Below are 18,173 nucleotides of genomic sequence, written 5' to 3'. Positions count from 1 at the left end.
CTTTTCTATTTTCGACTTTCGTAAAACTACAGAAAATTTGTTGTCGACATTTCTATTGTATTGCTGATGCACCCCTCATTTTTATGTTTCTACATATCCTATGGGACATCATGTGTGTTCTTTTGAATTTATTTGGTGTCATCATCTCCTGTTTGACCTGTATTGATTTATTCGACAACTCTTCAATAAAAATATTGCATTAAAAAAAAAAGTTTGAGACCCACTGGTATATGGTATAGTTGAGAGGCAGCTTATTTATATGCAGGAACTATTTGACAGAAAAATAACATTTAGAAAATGTATTAATCTTTGAGATTTTTTTATATATATATTTTTTTTTCAGCTCATTGAAGTAGAGTTTAAATGTATAAATTATTTATTGATTTTGCATTCAAGGAGCCCATACAATTACTATTACTGTATCATTTTAATGTTGACCTTTTAACCCTGTTGTCCTTTTGTACTTGTCGACCATTTGACCCTTTGCATGTCGACCATATGGGGCCGACCTATTGACTGTCTATATATTTCATATAGATCTATTATACCACACCCATGTGTAAGTATGTGCATGTACAGACTAGATGGGCCAAGTGGTTCTTTTCTGCCAGCAAATTCTCTGTTTTTCTATCTTGTTATCCATCCCATATGGGCAGTATGGTGATGTGGGAGTTATCATTATTGCCTCTCAGTTCTGAGGTCATGAGTTCAAATCCCAGTCATCGCATAGGTGTCTGCACTTACTCTTACATTACACAAAACACACTGGTAAGTTCATTGTATTCTGACAAATTTACACTAATGTATATGTGTGCCTGTGCTCGCTTGTTTCATAGGGAATTTAGACTGTGTATCATGCTTGCCTACTCTTTGGCTGCTCCCTCCAGTATGGGAACAGCCAGGTCACATAGGAGGGGGCGTGGAGGAGGCGGTACAGGGTCACGGCGACACGATCATGTCATTGTATCCCATGCCCCCTGCTTTACAATGCCCGCTTTGCAGGCATTGTACAGTGGGGGGCGGGGCTACGATGACTATATTTAGCACAAATTGCATGATTGCCCAACCCTCTTCTCCTATGTGATGGGATGCTGCAGGTGGCAGTGAGCAGTGGGGGTGGGAAGGGGGTGGGTGAGGCATGATTAGACTTGCCCACTTCCACGGGGGGCCAGTAGTGCCATCTGATTTTTGGGAGCCTTTCGGCCTTTCAGGGAGAGCAGGCAAGTATGCTGTGTGCTCTAATGAGGCAGGGACTGATATGAATGACAGTGGCATACTGTATATATAATCGTGCAGGGTGTGCAGTGCACATAGGCCCCACACTACATACCCCTCATCCACAATAGACCAATGAGCCATGCAGCACCCATTCTGTAACAGCTGTTTTCATATTGAAATCTCTGTTATGAAACTAGATCTCATGTTGGGATGTAGTCATAATGTCAGCATTTACAATGCCACATTCATACCATCATCACCACATTGCTGACAGCCATGATGTAGATATTGTTGAAATGTGGACATTGAACATGTCGGTATCTGCAGAATTATTATAATTAATCTTTATTTTTATGGTGTCAGAAGTGTTTGGCAGTGCAACGAAAACATGTGAAATGTCAACATTCTGCAGGGACCAGACAGTTAGGGAAGGGCTAGGAAGACTCCAATGGAGCCGCTGCATCCGCCATACTATTCAAGTCACCAGTTGACCATCAATGATGCTGGGTTGACATTCTAATCACCACTATCGATATGATGAATGTCAATGTGAACAAAATATACCACACCTCTCATATTTGTCTGTCTGTTTGTCAGTCTATCTATCTATCTATCTATCTATCTATCTATCTATCTATCTATCTATCTATCTATCACATATCAGGTTGGGTATGTTTCTGTATGTCAACAATCATAATGTCAGCAGCTCCAGCGCAGCTTCCGGGTCCTGGAGGTCATGTGATGATCACTTCCGGATGAGAGTTGTGATCCTCTGATGTTTCAATAAGTATTATTTCCATAATCCTAATGCCTAACCCTAACCCCCACCTGCATCCTAACCCTAACCCCCACCTGCATCCTAACCCTAACCTAACACCCCAGGCTAACCCTCCTTCCCGCAGCCTAAACCTAACCTTCCCCCGCAGTCTAACCACAATCCTCCCCCAGCATAACCCACCTCCCTGCAGCCTAACTCTAACCCTGCCACTGCAGCCTAACCATGACATTCCGCTGCAACCTAACCTTCCCCCTGCAGCCTAACCCTAACGTTCTGCTGCAACCTAACCTTCCCCCCCACAATCTAACCCCCCTCCCCCGCAGTCTAACCCTTTCCTTCCAGCCTCACCCTAACCCCCCGCAGCCTAACCCTAATCCTCCACCCCAGCCTACCGTAGTTTAACCCTAGCCTTCCCCTCCTGCAGCCTAACTCTAACGTTCCACCACAGCATTACCCTATCCCTCCCCCCAGTAGCTTAACCCTAACCTTCCCTTTGCAGCCTAACCCCCTCCCTGCACTTAACCCTAACCGTCCCCCACAGTCTCACCCTAATGTCAACATTCTGAGAATGTCAACACCATAACTGTTGACATTGTCATTGTCAACCTTTTGACTGCATGCCCTCATATCTATCTATTTATCCATCTCATGTCTATCTTATGTCAATCTATCTCATATTATCTATTAGTTATAAGATGCCACACAGGTTGCATAGCGCTGTCTCTATAAAACAAGGTTATACAGGTTAGATGGATAAGGTTCTGACAAGAGACAGAGGTACAGTGGAAACTATATGGATAAGGATACGAGTTCTAGCCGGCTTTTAGGGTATAACTACAATGAGCCCTTTGTCTTAAACTTTTTCCCTATTTCAGACTTTGCAGATTTACTGTTACACTGTAACTAGTTTGCCAGGCAGTGTGCATCAGTGTATACAGCACATAATGTCAAGTGTATCAGTATGCTCTAAAGCCATCTTTAGATCTTGACGGAACAGTTTTCCCTTCTGTAGGACATGCAGCATGTAGGGGATGGTCTGTGTGTCACTTAGCAACTTTCCCACGTCCCCTGTAGTGTGACAAAGGCTGTCCTCCCCCTCCCATCTCCCCTTGCCGTGCACCAGTATTTTAAAATTGCTTTCTCAGGCAGATGCTGTGAGCTGCACCCCCCTCCCTTTCTTAGCATTGTCTGAAAGGGTTTACGCCCCTTGGGGGCCAAGTTAACCAATCACCGATGGGCCCAGGCACCACCACCAGCTGTTATTGGGCAATGGGAAGGGATATTGAGCCATCTATCACAGTGTGAGTATAGACACTGCTTCTCTATACACAGACTTCCCCATCTTGAGGGGGAGAGACAGCACCCTAGGCAGATATACACAGGTCACTATTTGGCAGAGGGACAAAGTGAGTATATTCCAATTGCTTCTACTTAAGAACATGTGCTGCATCATTTAACTTCCTTTTTACGTGACATTGTATTGTCATTCTCCATCATGGGCTCTTTTTGTTTGTTTTAACCAAATCCTGTCACATCATCGCCTTGTTCAGTGGCTCTAGACAGAGGGACCGCAGTCACAAACACAGTCAGGCCTTACGGATGGGGGAAAGTTGCAATATGTACACTGTAGCAGCCAAAAGGGTTAAACTTGGTTACTTGGCACCCAGGCTGATGTATCTCTGGCATATGTGTGTGATCTGCATTGTAAGGAGCTAGGCTGGCAGTACAGCTGTTTCTCTTCTTTCCCCGCCACTAATGTGTTAAACCTTGCAGTAATATATTACACATAGAATATTAAACTTCTAAGTACTGCATGTATTTATAATTGCCGTGGCAGTATACAACGTGGCACATCGCCTGTTTTCCAGTATCATTGCACTGTTACTGTGTGGAATTGTGTTTGCAGTATTTATTAACATCAGTAACATTTATTTATATAACGCCAGCCTATTCCATTGTGCTTTACAATTGCACGTGGCTGTGTTATAAGCAGGTGTACTGCTTATATAGAAAATCTCAGTATTAGTCTACTAAACAGGTTAGTAACTTGCAAGAATGAAGATAAGTTTACATTTAATATATTGGATGATTGCAGGTGTTCTGGCAGTCTAAACTAGAATGCTGAGCGCTGTTTAATGTATGAGTTGTGGATGCATGGAACATCCTCCCTGTAGATTTTAATACATTTATATAAAAGCGCCAAATTAGAATCTAGAAGGATTCGCATACAAAAACCCCAAAACTATAGGTCTGTTGGCACAATATACAGTATGTCTTAGAAAAATGTCTGTCCTGAAATGTTGCATCACGAGCAGGGCCCTCTTCCCTCATTTGCTTTTTCTTCTCTTACTTAACCTATCTTCTTTTTAATACTGCCTTTGATGGCACCAAATACCTCGGTTTTCTGCCACCCTGATACTTATTTCAGTGTTGTCTGCTGATGTAGCTGTGTTTATGTCCCTTGTACTTGCCCTATATTGTCTTCAGCTGTAAGTCACTGTTTTCCTGTTTTGTTTATTTATGTACTCTGTAATAAGTGCTGCGATCCCTTGTGTCGCCTTATAAATAAAGGATAATAGTAATAAATAATAATAGTATTCATTTTTAGCATTGAAAATGAAAACTGTAACTGGGCGCTGCAGATCCCTTGTGACACAATATAAATAAAGTATAATAATAATAATAATAATAATAACAATAATAATAATAATAATAATAATAATAATAATAATAATAATAATATTTTTAGCATGGACGGTGTTTCCAGCTGCTGTAGATTTACGTATCCTATCATGCTAAAACTGTGGCAGAGCATGCTGGGATGTGTAGTTCCACAGCAGTTGGAGGGCCGAATATTGAATACCTCTTCTCTACTGCAATGTATAATGCTGTTAGGAGTCACTAAAAGCTTCTGTGACCATATAAAGGCACAACCACAGCGTTACAACTTTTGTACAGATCAGGGAAATCCAAAATGACTTGTAATGTTTGCATTCATATCCAGTACTGGGTGCATTTTCCCTTGTAATTAATACATGACCGACAGACACTGAAGTGGTGACATTAGAATATGCCATTTATACAGATATTATTTATAGTAGTTTATAAATACATTGGCATCGCTTGTGTATGAGAGCAGGATAATAATTGTAGATGAAGACGGTTTGCAGTTTGGCTCTCTGTAATACATATTTAGTTATAAAAAGACAAGCACTGTAAAATATCTCAATATATCAAAAGTGCTTACAAAAATCCAATACATGAATACACTAAAGGCCAGCTGAAGATGAAGACATAGCAGTGATCCATGACATGGAGGCAATCTCATAAGTACAGAGGTCCGGAGTCACAGCGGTAATGTTCCTTGTTAATGGACTACATCAAGTCTGACCTCTCTTTTCTTTTTAGCTTATTATACTGCTTCGTTTCAGGGAAAATTGTTTTGCATTTAAAACTATACTATAAGACCGTATCTATCTGTGTGGTTGTTGTTGTTTTTTTGTCGTCTTTTTGCAATAACGCTGTGACATTAACTTTTTCTCTTATATACAGTACATAAACATGGGTCTTAATTAAGTTCAATAGCATAAAAGTTCTGCTATAAGAGAAAGTGAAACACAAGACATGAGCAAAGTTGTCTACAGTTATGTAAAGTATTTGTCTTTTAAATAATGCATTTTGTTAGGTCATATTTTTAATGGTTTCATTTTATGTGCTTTGTTTATACTTTGACATTGCACCTTACTAAAAGTAATGTCTCTTACACCTTTATCCTCATTGGTAACTGCTGGATGCTGAAAACCTCTTCAAGGATGGACAGGTTCAGACCACAGACAAACATTTAGTTTAAAATGTTCTAATCTATAATAGGGTAGTGCCCCTTTCACATCGCACAAATCGACACGGCATATTGCCGGGTCGGCACGGGTCAGTGTGCGGTGTGAAAGGGCCATGTCCGAATTCCCGGGTCGCCTGACCCGGTAATTCAACCCGGGTAATAAGAAGGGTTATTCCCAGGTTAATACCAGGTCAGGCGCGGTGTGAAAGGGTTGCTGGGTCGATGTGACCCGGTACCCATTCACAGCATAGGGAGAGGCGGCGCGGATATGAGCTCATCTCCCAGCGCCACCTCCGCCCCTGCTGCCGGCTCCGCCCCCCACTGCTATGGCAACCGACCCGGCAATTTGCCGGGTCGGAAAGCCAGAAGATAGTCTCCAATGCCGAATCCCACCCGGGAAGGACCCATTTCCAATTCCTGGGTGGGATCCGGCATTGGAGATGTGAAAGCGGTATTAATGTGTCTTTCATTTTGGTTGGAATGAAAGGGTTACTGTACCAAAAATACACGTTACCTTATATGAGAGTGCTATTGTAAAAGCGACAATTCCACATTTTTTCTTTCAAAAAAGCATAAAACAAGTAATTATGTGACAGACATTTTGTTAGCCGTGCCCTACACTGTCATTATCTCCTTTCAAAACCACCCTGAAAGGGAAAACAAATATGGCTCTCAGACACAGGCTCAGTCAGCATGCTACATAGACCATAGACACTGGCTCACAATGCTTTCAGTGTGAGGCGATAGGGGAGGTGGGAATAAGTCAGTGCAGAATAAGCTCATCCTAAAGCCTCTCTGCGTTATGTGCCAAGTGACTGTGGTTGCCATGTTAGTCCAAGACACCAAGTAGATCTTTCTCTCATTAACAGCAGCCTGAAAAAGATAAAAAAAAATACAAAGAAATAGTAGATATCAATATTGTTCTTCTAGCCTGCCACAGTGATTTATGTAAAATAATTAGCTTGCTGCATTAAAATTTACAGATATATGTGTAAAGTTTTACACTGATAGGTCCTAATTCAGGTTGGATCGCAAAACGCGTTCCAACCGCAAAAAGCAGAAAAAAAGATGCAGGTGCATGCGTCCACATTTTTTGCGGGGGGTGGGGGGAGGTGGGGGTGAAGAAAATGCGATCACCTCTGCCTGTCAATCAGTCAGAGGCAGGGCCTGGGTGGTAACGCTCCATTTCCTAGGCAGAGACTGAGTGTTGCAGGGGCAGAAGTGGCCAAACGGGGGAGGTGTCGTAGAAATGGGAGAATTTGAGATATTGTACATTATACAGTACATACAGTACATGTTTTGTGCAGCTGTGTAACAACTGTTGTCATCTGCTTCATTTAGAGAAATAAGCTGACTATAGTGACCTTCACTTGAATTACTGACAGGACAATATTTTCCCTCACAATGAAAACTGTATTCAATTCAGTCATAAACTCATCCGTTTTGCAGAATTTCTGAAATGTGTACATATTATAGTATATTTGTGAAAGGTATTACTAGCAATTTTTTTTAGAAGCTTATTTATATTTCAGACAGATGGTTAATTCCTAGAGTGAATCTTACGCTCTAGGTTTTTTATTTTGAATTGCTATTATTACTCTGTTTTTACTAAGCCTATTGATAATTAAATATTAAATATTGCTATTAAGAGGCAGTAGGTGCTCATTTAAATTAGTTATATTAAAATTAGGGACCGATTGTAATGCAGTGCGAGACGGCCGGAGCTTCAAGATTCCAGCCAAACTTATACCTTTTTTTTAAAGCGGCAATCATTTACAAGGATTGATAAATGATAAATAGGTAAATCATTGCCGCTTTAAAAATAACGTTCGAGTTTGGCCAGAATCTCGGAGCTTCGGCCATCTCACAGTCAAAGATGACTAAAATGTTCATAACCTTTGATTTAATAGAAAAAAAAAGTAATTCCTGAATAAAGGTATGCAGTGTTGTTTTACAATTCATTCACTTTTCACCAGTCTTAATTGTTAATTATCCAGTCACAATGTGATGGGATCATCTTTGGCATATACTTTATATGAATGCTGATTCCCAGGTTTTCATAATATCATTTTTAAAAGAGATTTGTGTCTTACAAATAACTAGCACAGGTGTATCCGACTGCACTGCACATTTTGTGGCCCACCTAATTTGCATATAATCCAACCACATATCACAGGCTACTAAAAGTCTATACGGATTCATTTGTAAGCAGCTCAAAGACGGTGCTGCAATACATCCCGCTCTATCTGTAATCTATCACAGTGCTATAAATCTTAATGAAAAACGGTTGCCTAAAATAATAAAGTCTTTTACTTTTCTTTACTGACTCCTCTTTCTAAATGCTCATGTTTTCTCTGTGTTGTGTTAATTGCACCCACATCAGTTTGCAAGAGAGGAAATTCTGTGACTTTAGGAAGGAAGTGACTCTCCTAGCACACGTCTTGGTGACAGTCCGTAGCTATAGCGGCGTGTCTGCAAACAGGAAGTCAAATACAATTTAAAAAAATAACAGAAATTATAATGTTGTTAATATAGTGGGGGAAATGCCAAGCTGCTGTAGTTTAGACGTATTCTTTACAGTAAGATATACTTGGTATTAGTCATTTTTCTTGTTTTCCAGGAAGTAGAGGGAAAAAATTCATGCGAATGTACCTACCCTGGAAATTCATATACTAGCCTTGAGTCCTGTTGGAGAAAGAACGCTATATAAATAAAATTATTATTATTATTATTATTTGGTACTTCCAATGACGCTCTCATCTAGAAACACTGGAGACAGCTATTATGTGGGCCGAACCAATAATCCATTCTTAAAGTACAGTATATACAGGTTTTTCGACTTCAGCATACAGTATGTGGGTTCGTTGTGATACACTGGTATCTAGTCAGTAAGAGGGGAGTGTCATTTCTTCATCTTTCCTCTTCATGAGGCTTAGGCAGAGCTGTACCCAGGTATGTTTTGCTGACAGACTTTGCTTTCTTTCACACAGCACATACAAGGGGTGTACAATATGTTTCTGGATGCACAAAAAGTATTATATTTACAAAGTGAACATTACATTTTTTCAAAGTATTCACCAGAGGAGTCTATGCAAAGTTGCGTGCGTTCAAGCCACTTGGAGAAGAAGCTGGATCAATCTGAAGCATGTATGTTTTCTACCTGCTGGATGAAGGTCTCCACTGCTACTTCTGGCAACTCAAAACGAATCCCACGCATCTTGTGCTTCATTTGTGTAACATGAAGAAGTTGTAGGGGACCAAGTCTGGACTTTGTGGTGGATGACCAAGCTCCTGGATGCATTAATGGGCCAGAAAATTCACTTTTCTGGACTTGTAGACAGTTGCATTGTCATGATGGAGAAGGGCACCACGAGCGTGAATTCTTGGCCGGCACCTTGAAATGGCTTCCAACACTTGCGGCAGGCATTGGTAGGTGCACCAGTCCCCGGTGACGGTACACTGCGGTAAAGTAGCTACATGATAAATCTTAGCCACAAAAACAGCCACCATCTGCTTGGCCACGCTGCACTCAAGTTGGAATTTCTGTAGCATGGCACCTCCAACTGGTGTCCACTGGGCTGACTGTTGTTTGGTCTCAGGGTTGAATATAGATCCAGGATTCATTGCCACTGATGATTTTCCAGACAGAGTTTGAGCGAAGGCCATTGAACCTGGCCAGAATGTTGTGTCACCAAATCACCCAAGCCTTCTGCTCTTGAGTCAGCTGATGGTGCACCCAGTGTGCAGAAACATTGCTCAGGCCAAGCTTTTCATGGACTATAAAGCAGATGGATACAGATGAGTTAACTATCTCCTTTTCTAGCTGGGACATGGTCACCCTGACATCCACCTGAACTATGGCCCTCAACGTTGTCCTCAGTGATGGCAAATATGTCAACCGCATTGCTCCTCATGTTCCAGGGATCATCTCCCATGACGAAATACTGAAAACCACTCAAACACAGTGGTTTGGGATTGTGCTTCCACCCCAAAGGCAGCTTGCAGTCGTTCAAAACTCTCCTGCTGTCACAGACCACTCTTGTAGATGTAGAAGATCATGGCTCGCCAGTGGCCTCTATTGAGTTCCATAACGAGTTTGTGAAGGAAGTGAACATGCTGAATTCTTCGGTGTACAGTGTTGCTTACATACGGTACTAGGGGGGTCATTCCGAGTTGTTCGCTTATTGACGATTTTCGCAACGGAGCGATTAAGGCAAAAATGCGCATGCGCACTGCGTACCATGCTAAGTAATTTAGCACAAAACTTAGTAGATTTACTCATGTCCGAACGAAGAATTTTCATCGTTGAAGTGATCGGAGTGTGATTTACAGGAAGTGGGTGTTTCTGGGCGGAAACTGACCGTTTTCTGGGAGTGTGCGGAAAAACGCAGGCGTGCCAGGATAAAACGCAGGAGTGTCTGGAGAAATGGGGGAGTGGCTGTCCGAACGCAGGGCGTGTTTGTGACGTCAAACCAGGAACGAAACGGGCTGAGCTGATCGCAGTGTAGGAGTAAGTCTCGAGCAACTCAGAAACTGCTAAAGAATTATTTATTCGCAATTCTGCTACTCTTTCGTTCGCAATTCTGCTAAGCTAAGATACACTCCCAGAGGGCGGCGGCCTAGTGTGTGCAATGTTGCTAAAAGCAGCTAGCGAGCGAACAACTCGGAATGACCCCCTATGCCTTAACATTTCACAAGAACGTTAGTTAGAGATTACAGTTAACAACCAGATTGTGTGTCTACTCTACCTATGCCAGAATATCCGGAAACACATCCCTTGTAGTCTGACCATAGCCAAGTGCATGTATCTAGAGACAATGCTGACTCCTACGCAACTCAGTCGCATATCCACTTGCAGCTGAATAGACATAAATGGGTGGTAACTGGGCAGTCACATGAGTCTAAGTTTAGTGGGGACTTGAAGGTGAAATTGTGCGCTGTGTCGAGTCGTGCATTCGCAAAGATCCATCTGATTTTAGACCAGTCTCCTGCAGAAGGCTCAGTGCTGGTGCAAATGTGCACTTATAATGATTACAGCTATAAACCATGTGGATGGATTGGGTCGGTGCATTTGCATAGAATAGAACAACTCAGCGTATGGGGGAATCATGTTTATAATAAGATTACATCCGACAGGGGTACAACTCTGAATAAGCCCCTCGATATTGTTGTATCATCGTTTCCCCTAGTTATACTTGTCCCATCCAGGAGAGATCTCAGAGGACAGGTCCAGGAGGGAGATGTGGGTTGTGGCGCTTTGAGTTATGTAAGTGTGACCCCACCCCCAATATAAAATGCAGCTTTTTGCGGAGTATCTTGGCTCTGGGAATATTACATGTCCCGTACAGTTTTACAGCACTCTTATATGGAAAATATGAAAATGTTTTACAGTATTGTTATTGCTTCATGGAATCAGTTTTAGTTGTTTTTGTTGCTGTAATGAAAGTTTGAACTCATCAGTTTCCATGATACTAACAAACATACTAAACAGTAGGAGTCTTACAGCTATACGTCATACAACCTATAACAGGTTTATTAAACAAAATACTTGCTTGTACTGTATTCTGCTTATTTCAGGCTCTCCCTCCCATAGACCGAGGGATGAACACATGGAGTGGATGCTGGAGGCATCACTAGTCCCCTGCGGAAAGGACAAGTACATTTCCAAGTGAGTTTTTCCTCATGATACCTTGCAGCCTTATCATCTGACCTCCCCCTGACTATTATCGGTTTCTCCTGCCCCCTGTGACCCCTGACATCCTGCATTGACAGAACGCTAGACATTAATGCAGAATATGGCAACACGACTGACCTCTCTGTTGCTGTCACTGCCCCGTATGATACTGTATTCAAATCATATGTTATTGTTACTAGGATGCCATGTTTCCTCTGTACTTCAAGGTGTCATGGTGTGAGCAAAGCTGTGTAATGGAGCTCAACAGTAGAGAAATGATCAATTAAGGAAACATTTCAAGTGCTAAAGTTTCACTGTGTGCAGCCCTGACAGACGTGTACAGTACTGTGCAGGGGAATCTGTGTACCTGCTGCTGTGTTGACAGTCCGCCCTGGATACCATCTATTATACTGTAGATCCAGCCTCAGATACCAATAGTACAAAAGTTCTCTAACATTGGCCCTCATTCCGAGTTGATCGCTCGCAAGGCGAATTTAGCAGAGTTGCTCACGCTAAGCCTACGCCTACTGGGAGTGTATCTTAGCTTCTTAAAATTGCGACCGATGTATTCGCAATATTGCGATTACAAACTACTTAGCAGTTTCAGAGTAGCTTCAGACTTACTCGGTATCTGCGATCAGTTCAGTGCTTGTCGTTCCTGGTTTGACGTCATAAACACACCCAGCGTTCGCCCAGACACTCCCCCGTTTCTCCGGCCACTCCTGCGTTTTTTCCGGAAACGGTAGCGTTTTTATCCACACGCCCCTAAAACGCCGTGTTTCCGCCCAGTAACACCCATTTCCTGTCATTCACACTACGATCGCCGGAGCGAAGAAAAAGCCGTGAGTAAAAATACTATCTTCATTGTAAAATTACTTGGCGCAGTCGCAGTGCGATTATTGCGCATGCGTACTAAGCGGAATTTCACTGCGATGCGATGAAAATTACCGAGCGAACGACTCGGAATGAGGGCCATAGAGTAGCCAATCAGACACATACTTTTTTTTTAGCAATACTTTAGCTAAGAATCTCAATGATAGTGGTTATGGGGCAGATGTACTTATCCTTGAAGAGTGGTAAAGTGGAGAGAGATAAAGCACCAGCCAATCAGCTCCTAACTGCCATGTTACAGGCTGTTTTTGAAAAATGAGAAGAGCTGATTGGCTGGTAATTTCTCTCTCTCAATGTTATCACTTTCCAAGGCTTAGTGCATCTGCCCATTTAATGTGAGACATTATAGCAGATGTGTGGTACATGCACCTTCATCTTAAAAATGACTGAAATATGGCTGCTGATGGATTTCCAGGAAACATCATCTGAGCTATGCGGGACTGTGATGTTTAGACTTGTACAAGTGTTCTGTGAACTGTGAACTGTAAGACACTTTCCTTCAAGCTCACCATAAAGTCTATTTTTACCAGTCAAAATACTGTACACAATACAGTTACTCTATAATGTATATTTGTACTCCTTCAACTAAGACTCCTGCATGAACCACAATAGGTTGATTCAGGTGGAATGCTCTGTCCTTGCAAAAGACCAAGTAGTGACTTTTACACGATAATGCCAATAACATCACTGTCTTCCACGTGAGGTACTTGTCTTCTTCCTTCATCAGAGGCTCAAACCAGGAGGACTGTAGAAATTTCAACACTACATCCAAAGCCCAGGGTGCCGTAGGCGGCACAAAGAGAGGTTGTATGTGGAGTATCCCTTGTAAGAAGGTCTGAACTTCTGGCAACACTGCCAATTTCTTCTGAAAGAAAATTGAGAGAGCTGAAATCTGGACCTTAACGGAACCCAGATGTAAGCCCTTATTCACACCACCCTGCAGGAAATGGAGGAAGCGTCCCAAGTGAAACTCTGGAGGCGGATACATGCATTCCTCGCTCCAAGAGACATATCTCCTCCAGATATGATGATAGTGTTTTGACGTCACAGGTTTTCTGGCTTGCACCATAGTGGCAACAACTTTTTTGGAAAGCCCTTTGTGAGCTAGGATGTTCCGCTCAACTTCCATGCAGTCAAATGAAGCCTCCGTAAGTCCGGGTAGACGAAAGGCCCCTCCTGAAGAAGATCCTTTCTTAGCGGCAGAGGCCAAGGGTCTTCTATGGACATGTCCAGAAGAGCTGCATACCACGCCCTTTGGGGCCAATCCGGCGCAATCAGGATTGCTTGTACTCTGTGATGTCTGATCCGCTGAAGCACCCTTGGTATCAATGGAATTGGAGGGAATAGGTAGACCAGCCGGTAAGGCCAAGGCGACATCAGCGCATCCACTGCACTCGCCTGAGGGTCTCTGGTTCGCGAGCAGTAGCAGAGAAGTTTCTTGTTGAGGCGAGACGCCATCTTGTCGATTTGCGGGTATCCCCACCTATCAACAATCTGTTGAAACACCTGAGGATGTAATCCCCACTTTCCCGAGTGGAGGTCGTGGCAACTCAGGAAGTCTGTTTCCCAGTTGTCCACTCCTGGAATGAAAATTGCGGACAGCGCTCTTGCATTTCTTTCCGCCCAGAGAACAATTTTTGACACATCGCACATGCAGGCCCTGCTTTTTGTCCCTCCCTGTCGATTTATGTATGCTACTGCCGTGGCGTTGTCCGAGTGAACCTGGATCGCCTGATCCCTGAGTAGAGGGGAGGCCTGAATCAGAGAATTGTAGATAGCCCAAAGTTCCAGAATGTTGATCAGAAGTATTGCCTCTTGGGCAGACCACCTGCTCTGGAATTGCACACCCTGGGTGACAGCTCCCCATCCTCTCATGCTCGCATCCGTCGTGAGGAGGATCCAATCCTGAATCCTGAAACGTCGACCTTCCAACAGGTTGGAAGACTGTAACCACCACAGGAGTGAAATCCTGGCCTGGGGTGACAGCTGAATCATCCGATGCATCTGAAGAAGATGGCAAGTAAAGTGCTTGCGTGCATTAAACGGGGTATAGAGACAAGGGACAAGGATGTAATCCTGCCACTGTACAAATCATTGGTACGTCCGCACCTGGAATATTGTGTTCAGTTCTGGGCACCGTATTATAAAAAAGATATCGGGGAACTAGAAAGAGTTCAAAGAGGAGCTACTAAATTGATAAAAGGGTAGGAGTACGAGGAAAGGCTTGCTAGGTTAAATATGTATACACTAGAAAAGAGGCGTCTAAGAGGAGACATTATTAATATCTTCAAATATGTAAAGGGTAATTACAAGGAGCTAGCAGCGGATTTGTTTATTAAAAGAACTCTATATAGGACGTGTGGGCACACGCTTAGATTAGAGAAGTGGAAATTCCGTACACAACATAGGAAAGGGTTCTTCACGGTAAGGGCAATAAAGATTTGGAACTCCCTGCCAGAGAGGGTAATAATGGCAGACTCTGTAAATGTATTTAAAAGCGGATTGGACAAATTCCTAACAGGTAAATGTATCCAGGGCTATAGGTGGTCATTCCAAGTTGTTCGCTCATTGACGATTTTCGCTATGCTGAGATTTGTTGCTAAATGCGCATGCGCAAGGCACGCAGGGCGCATGCGCTTAGTTATTTAACTAAAAACTTAGTAGATTTGCTGTGGATCCTGCGGCGCTTTTCAGTCGCACTGCTGATCGGTGAATGTTTGACAGGAAAGGGGCGTTTCTGGGTGGTACAGTAACTGAGCGTTTTCCGGGAGTGTGCTAAAAAACGCTGGCGTGTCAGGGAAATATGCGGGAGTGTATGGAGAAACGGGGGAGTGGCTGGCCGAACACAGGGCGTGTTTGTGACGTCAAACCAGGAACTAAACGGACTGAGCTGATCGCAATCTGTGAGTAGGTCTGGAGCTACTCAGAAACTGCAAAGAATTATTTAGTAGCAATTCTGCTAATCTTTCGTTCGCTATGCTGCTAAGCTAAGATACACTCCCAGAGGGTGGCGGCCTAGCGTGTGCAATGCTGCTAAAAGCAGCTAGCAAACGAACAACTCGGAATGAGGGCCATAGTATTTAACATATGGACATTACATTATCTGGGAGTGGTAAGAATCATTGTTTTCATTTGGTACTATGCCATTACTTCAGCAGGCACATATGAATAGATTAACACAGAATACAGGTTGAACCTGATGGGCAGCTTGCCTCTTTTCAACCTCACTGACTATGTAACTATGTAAGATGTGAACCGGACCATTTGTTCAGGATGTCCAAATGGAAGGGTCTGGCATGGAACCTTCCGAACTGTATCGCCTCGTATGAGGCTACCATTTTTCACAACAATTTTATGCAAAGATGAATGGAAAATCAAGCAGGTCGGAGAACCATGCAAACCATCTCTTGAAGTGTTCTCACCTTGTCCTCTGGGAAGAACACTCTCTGAGCTACAGTATCCAGTATCATACCCAGAAACAGGAGCCTTTGAGACGGTTCCAGTTGAGACTTCTGTAGATTGAGGATCCACCCATGGTGAGACAGAAGTTGGATTGTACGATCTATATGGAGCAGTAGAAGCTCCCTGGAACTTGCTTTTATCAGGAGATCGTCAAGGGACAATGTTGACCCCCTGGACTCTGAGCTGGAACATCATTTCCGCCATCACCTTCGTGAACACCCTCGGAGCTGTAGACAGGCCAAAGGACAACGCCTGAAACTGGTAGTGATTGTTCAGTAGGGCGACCGCAGATAGGCCTGATGTGGAGGCCAAATTGGGATATGTAGATAGGCGTCCTTGATATCCAGGGACACAAAGAATTCCTGTTGTTCCAGGCCCGCGATCACCGCTCTCAAAGATTCCATCTTGAATTTGAAAACTTTCAGGTAAGGATTCAAGGACTTCAGATTCAAAATGGGTCTCACAGACCCGTCTGGTTTTGGCACTACGAACAGACTGGAGTGGTAACCTTTTCCTTGCTGTAGCAGGGGTACTGGAACAATGACCTGGGACAGGACCAACTTGTCGATGGCCAGTAGTAGCGCAACATGCATATCTTCCAAAACTGGCAAGCCTGATTTGAAAAATCGTTGGGTAATAGCACCATCGAACTCCAGCTTGTAACCCTGAGAGATAAGGTCCCTTACCCAGGCATCTTGGCAGGAACCATCCCAGACGTGGTTGTAGCGACATAACTGAGCTCCCACCATGAGATCCCCTCGAGGTAGGTGGGCACCGTCATGCCGAAGTCTTTGTGGAAGCTGAACTGGTGCTCTGTTCCTGAGAGCCAGCAACAGCTGATTTCTTAGGCTTACCTCTGGAGCCTCTAGCTGCATTGGAGGCACCCTAGGCCCTAGAATTAAATCTGGAGAACTGAAAGGACTGAGTAGAAGGTCCCGGGTAGTTACGTCTAGCAGGTGGAGCCCCAGAAGGGAGAAATGTGGATTTCCCAGCAGTAGCTTTGGAGATCCATGCGTCCAATTCAGCTCCGAAAAGCCATTCACCTTTGAAGGGAAGAGATTCCACATTACGTTTGGAGTCAGCGTCTGCCATCCACTGACGCAACCATATGGCTCTGCGTGCAGACACAGCCATAGCAGTGGTTCTAGCAGTTATATTGCCAATCTCTTTAAGAGAGTCACAGAGGACTCTTGCCGTGTCCTGAATGTGTTTTAGGAAAATTACAGTAGTAACCAAGGTCATATCAACAGAAAGAACCTCCTGAATCTGAGTAGCCCATATATGAATGGCATGTGTTATCCAGCAACCAGCAATGACCGGTCTTTGAGCTACACCTGCAGCAGTGTAGATAGATTTCAGAGTGGTTTCAATTTTCGTATCCCCTAGGTCCTTTACCATAAAAGAGCCCGGAGCAGAGAGCACCATCTTTTTAGAAAGGCGAGAGACTGAGACGTCTACTGCTGGAGATTCTTCCCAGAATTTCCTGCCTTCAGGGGCAAATGGGAAGGTATTTAAATACCTTTTGGACACCTGATATTTTTTATCTGGATTTTTCCAGGCTAATTTAAATAAATCATCCAATTCCTTGGAATCAGGAAAAGTGACTGTCAGTTTGTCTTGAGAGAGGAAAAATGACTGCTGATCAATAGCGTCCTCCAGGGGGAGCTTTAGTACATCTCGTATGGCCAATATGAGGGGTTCGATACCCTGTGTAGGGGTGAAATCCCCACTAATGGGATCCCATCATCCCCATCCACCTGTACATCATCATCAGAATCTGATAAAATTGCAGGGAAAGCACGTTTTTGTGCACCTGTAGTAGACAGCGGGGGATGGGAAGCATCAGCCTTGGCAGTTAGGCTAGTTACTGCTTGTTGCAGTTTTTGTGTTTTGTTGGCATTGGCAGTGAGCTGTGATGACATATCCGACATCATAGTTTTTATAGCCCCCAGCCAGGAAGGCTCTGGACTCTCCCCCATGTTATCAGCATTTTGTGATGACTGACTACACTGCTCACAGGATATGGAGCCCGATGAAATAAGGGAGAATCCGGCATTACACGCATTGCATGACTTCTGTTTCAGCATAATGAAATACAGAAACAATACACATACAACACAGACTGAATGCAATACAAGCCTGCCCTATTGCATGTGAGAGGAGACACAGAAAAGAGGACCAGCGCACCCAACGCTGTACAGCCCCAGTGAGACTGTCAGCGTTTTATGTAGTAATATATAACAGTTATACTGCTGTACAGAAAATTCCCCAGAGGAATGTAAACTGTGCACTAATAGCGGCTCTCCCCCTCT

General features: G+C 43.4%; 1 protein-coding gene across 1 annotated transcript in view; it reads left to right on the top strand.

The window, feature by feature from the left end:
* Positions 1 to 3,324: 3,324 nt before the first annotated feature.
* The window catches only part of RASSF2 (Ras association domain family member 2), a 104,842-nt gene continuing 89,993 nt past the window's right edge, over positions 3,325 to 18,173 (top strand). Inside the window, exons 1-2 of the mRNA XM_063932052.1 lie at positions 3,325 to 3,402; positions 11,412 to 11,502. Coding sequence (XP_063788122.1) covers positions 11,444 to 11,502 — 59 coding nt within the window. The 5' untranslated portion in view covers positions 3,325 to 3,402; positions 11,412 to 11,443. The remainder of the gene's footprint in view (positions 3,403 to 11,411; positions 11,503 to 18,173) is intronic.

The sequence above is a fragment of the Pseudophryne corroboree genome, chromosome 6 (assembly GCF_028390025.1).
Source record: "Pseudophryne corroboree isolate aPseCor3 chromosome 6, aPseCor3.hap2, whole genome shotgun sequence".
Classification (NCBI taxonomy): domain Eukaryota; kingdom Metazoa; phylum Chordata; class Amphibia; order Anura; family Myobatrachidae; genus Pseudophryne; species Pseudophryne corroboree.
This window is presented reverse-complemented; position numbering and strand designations above follow the sequence as displayed.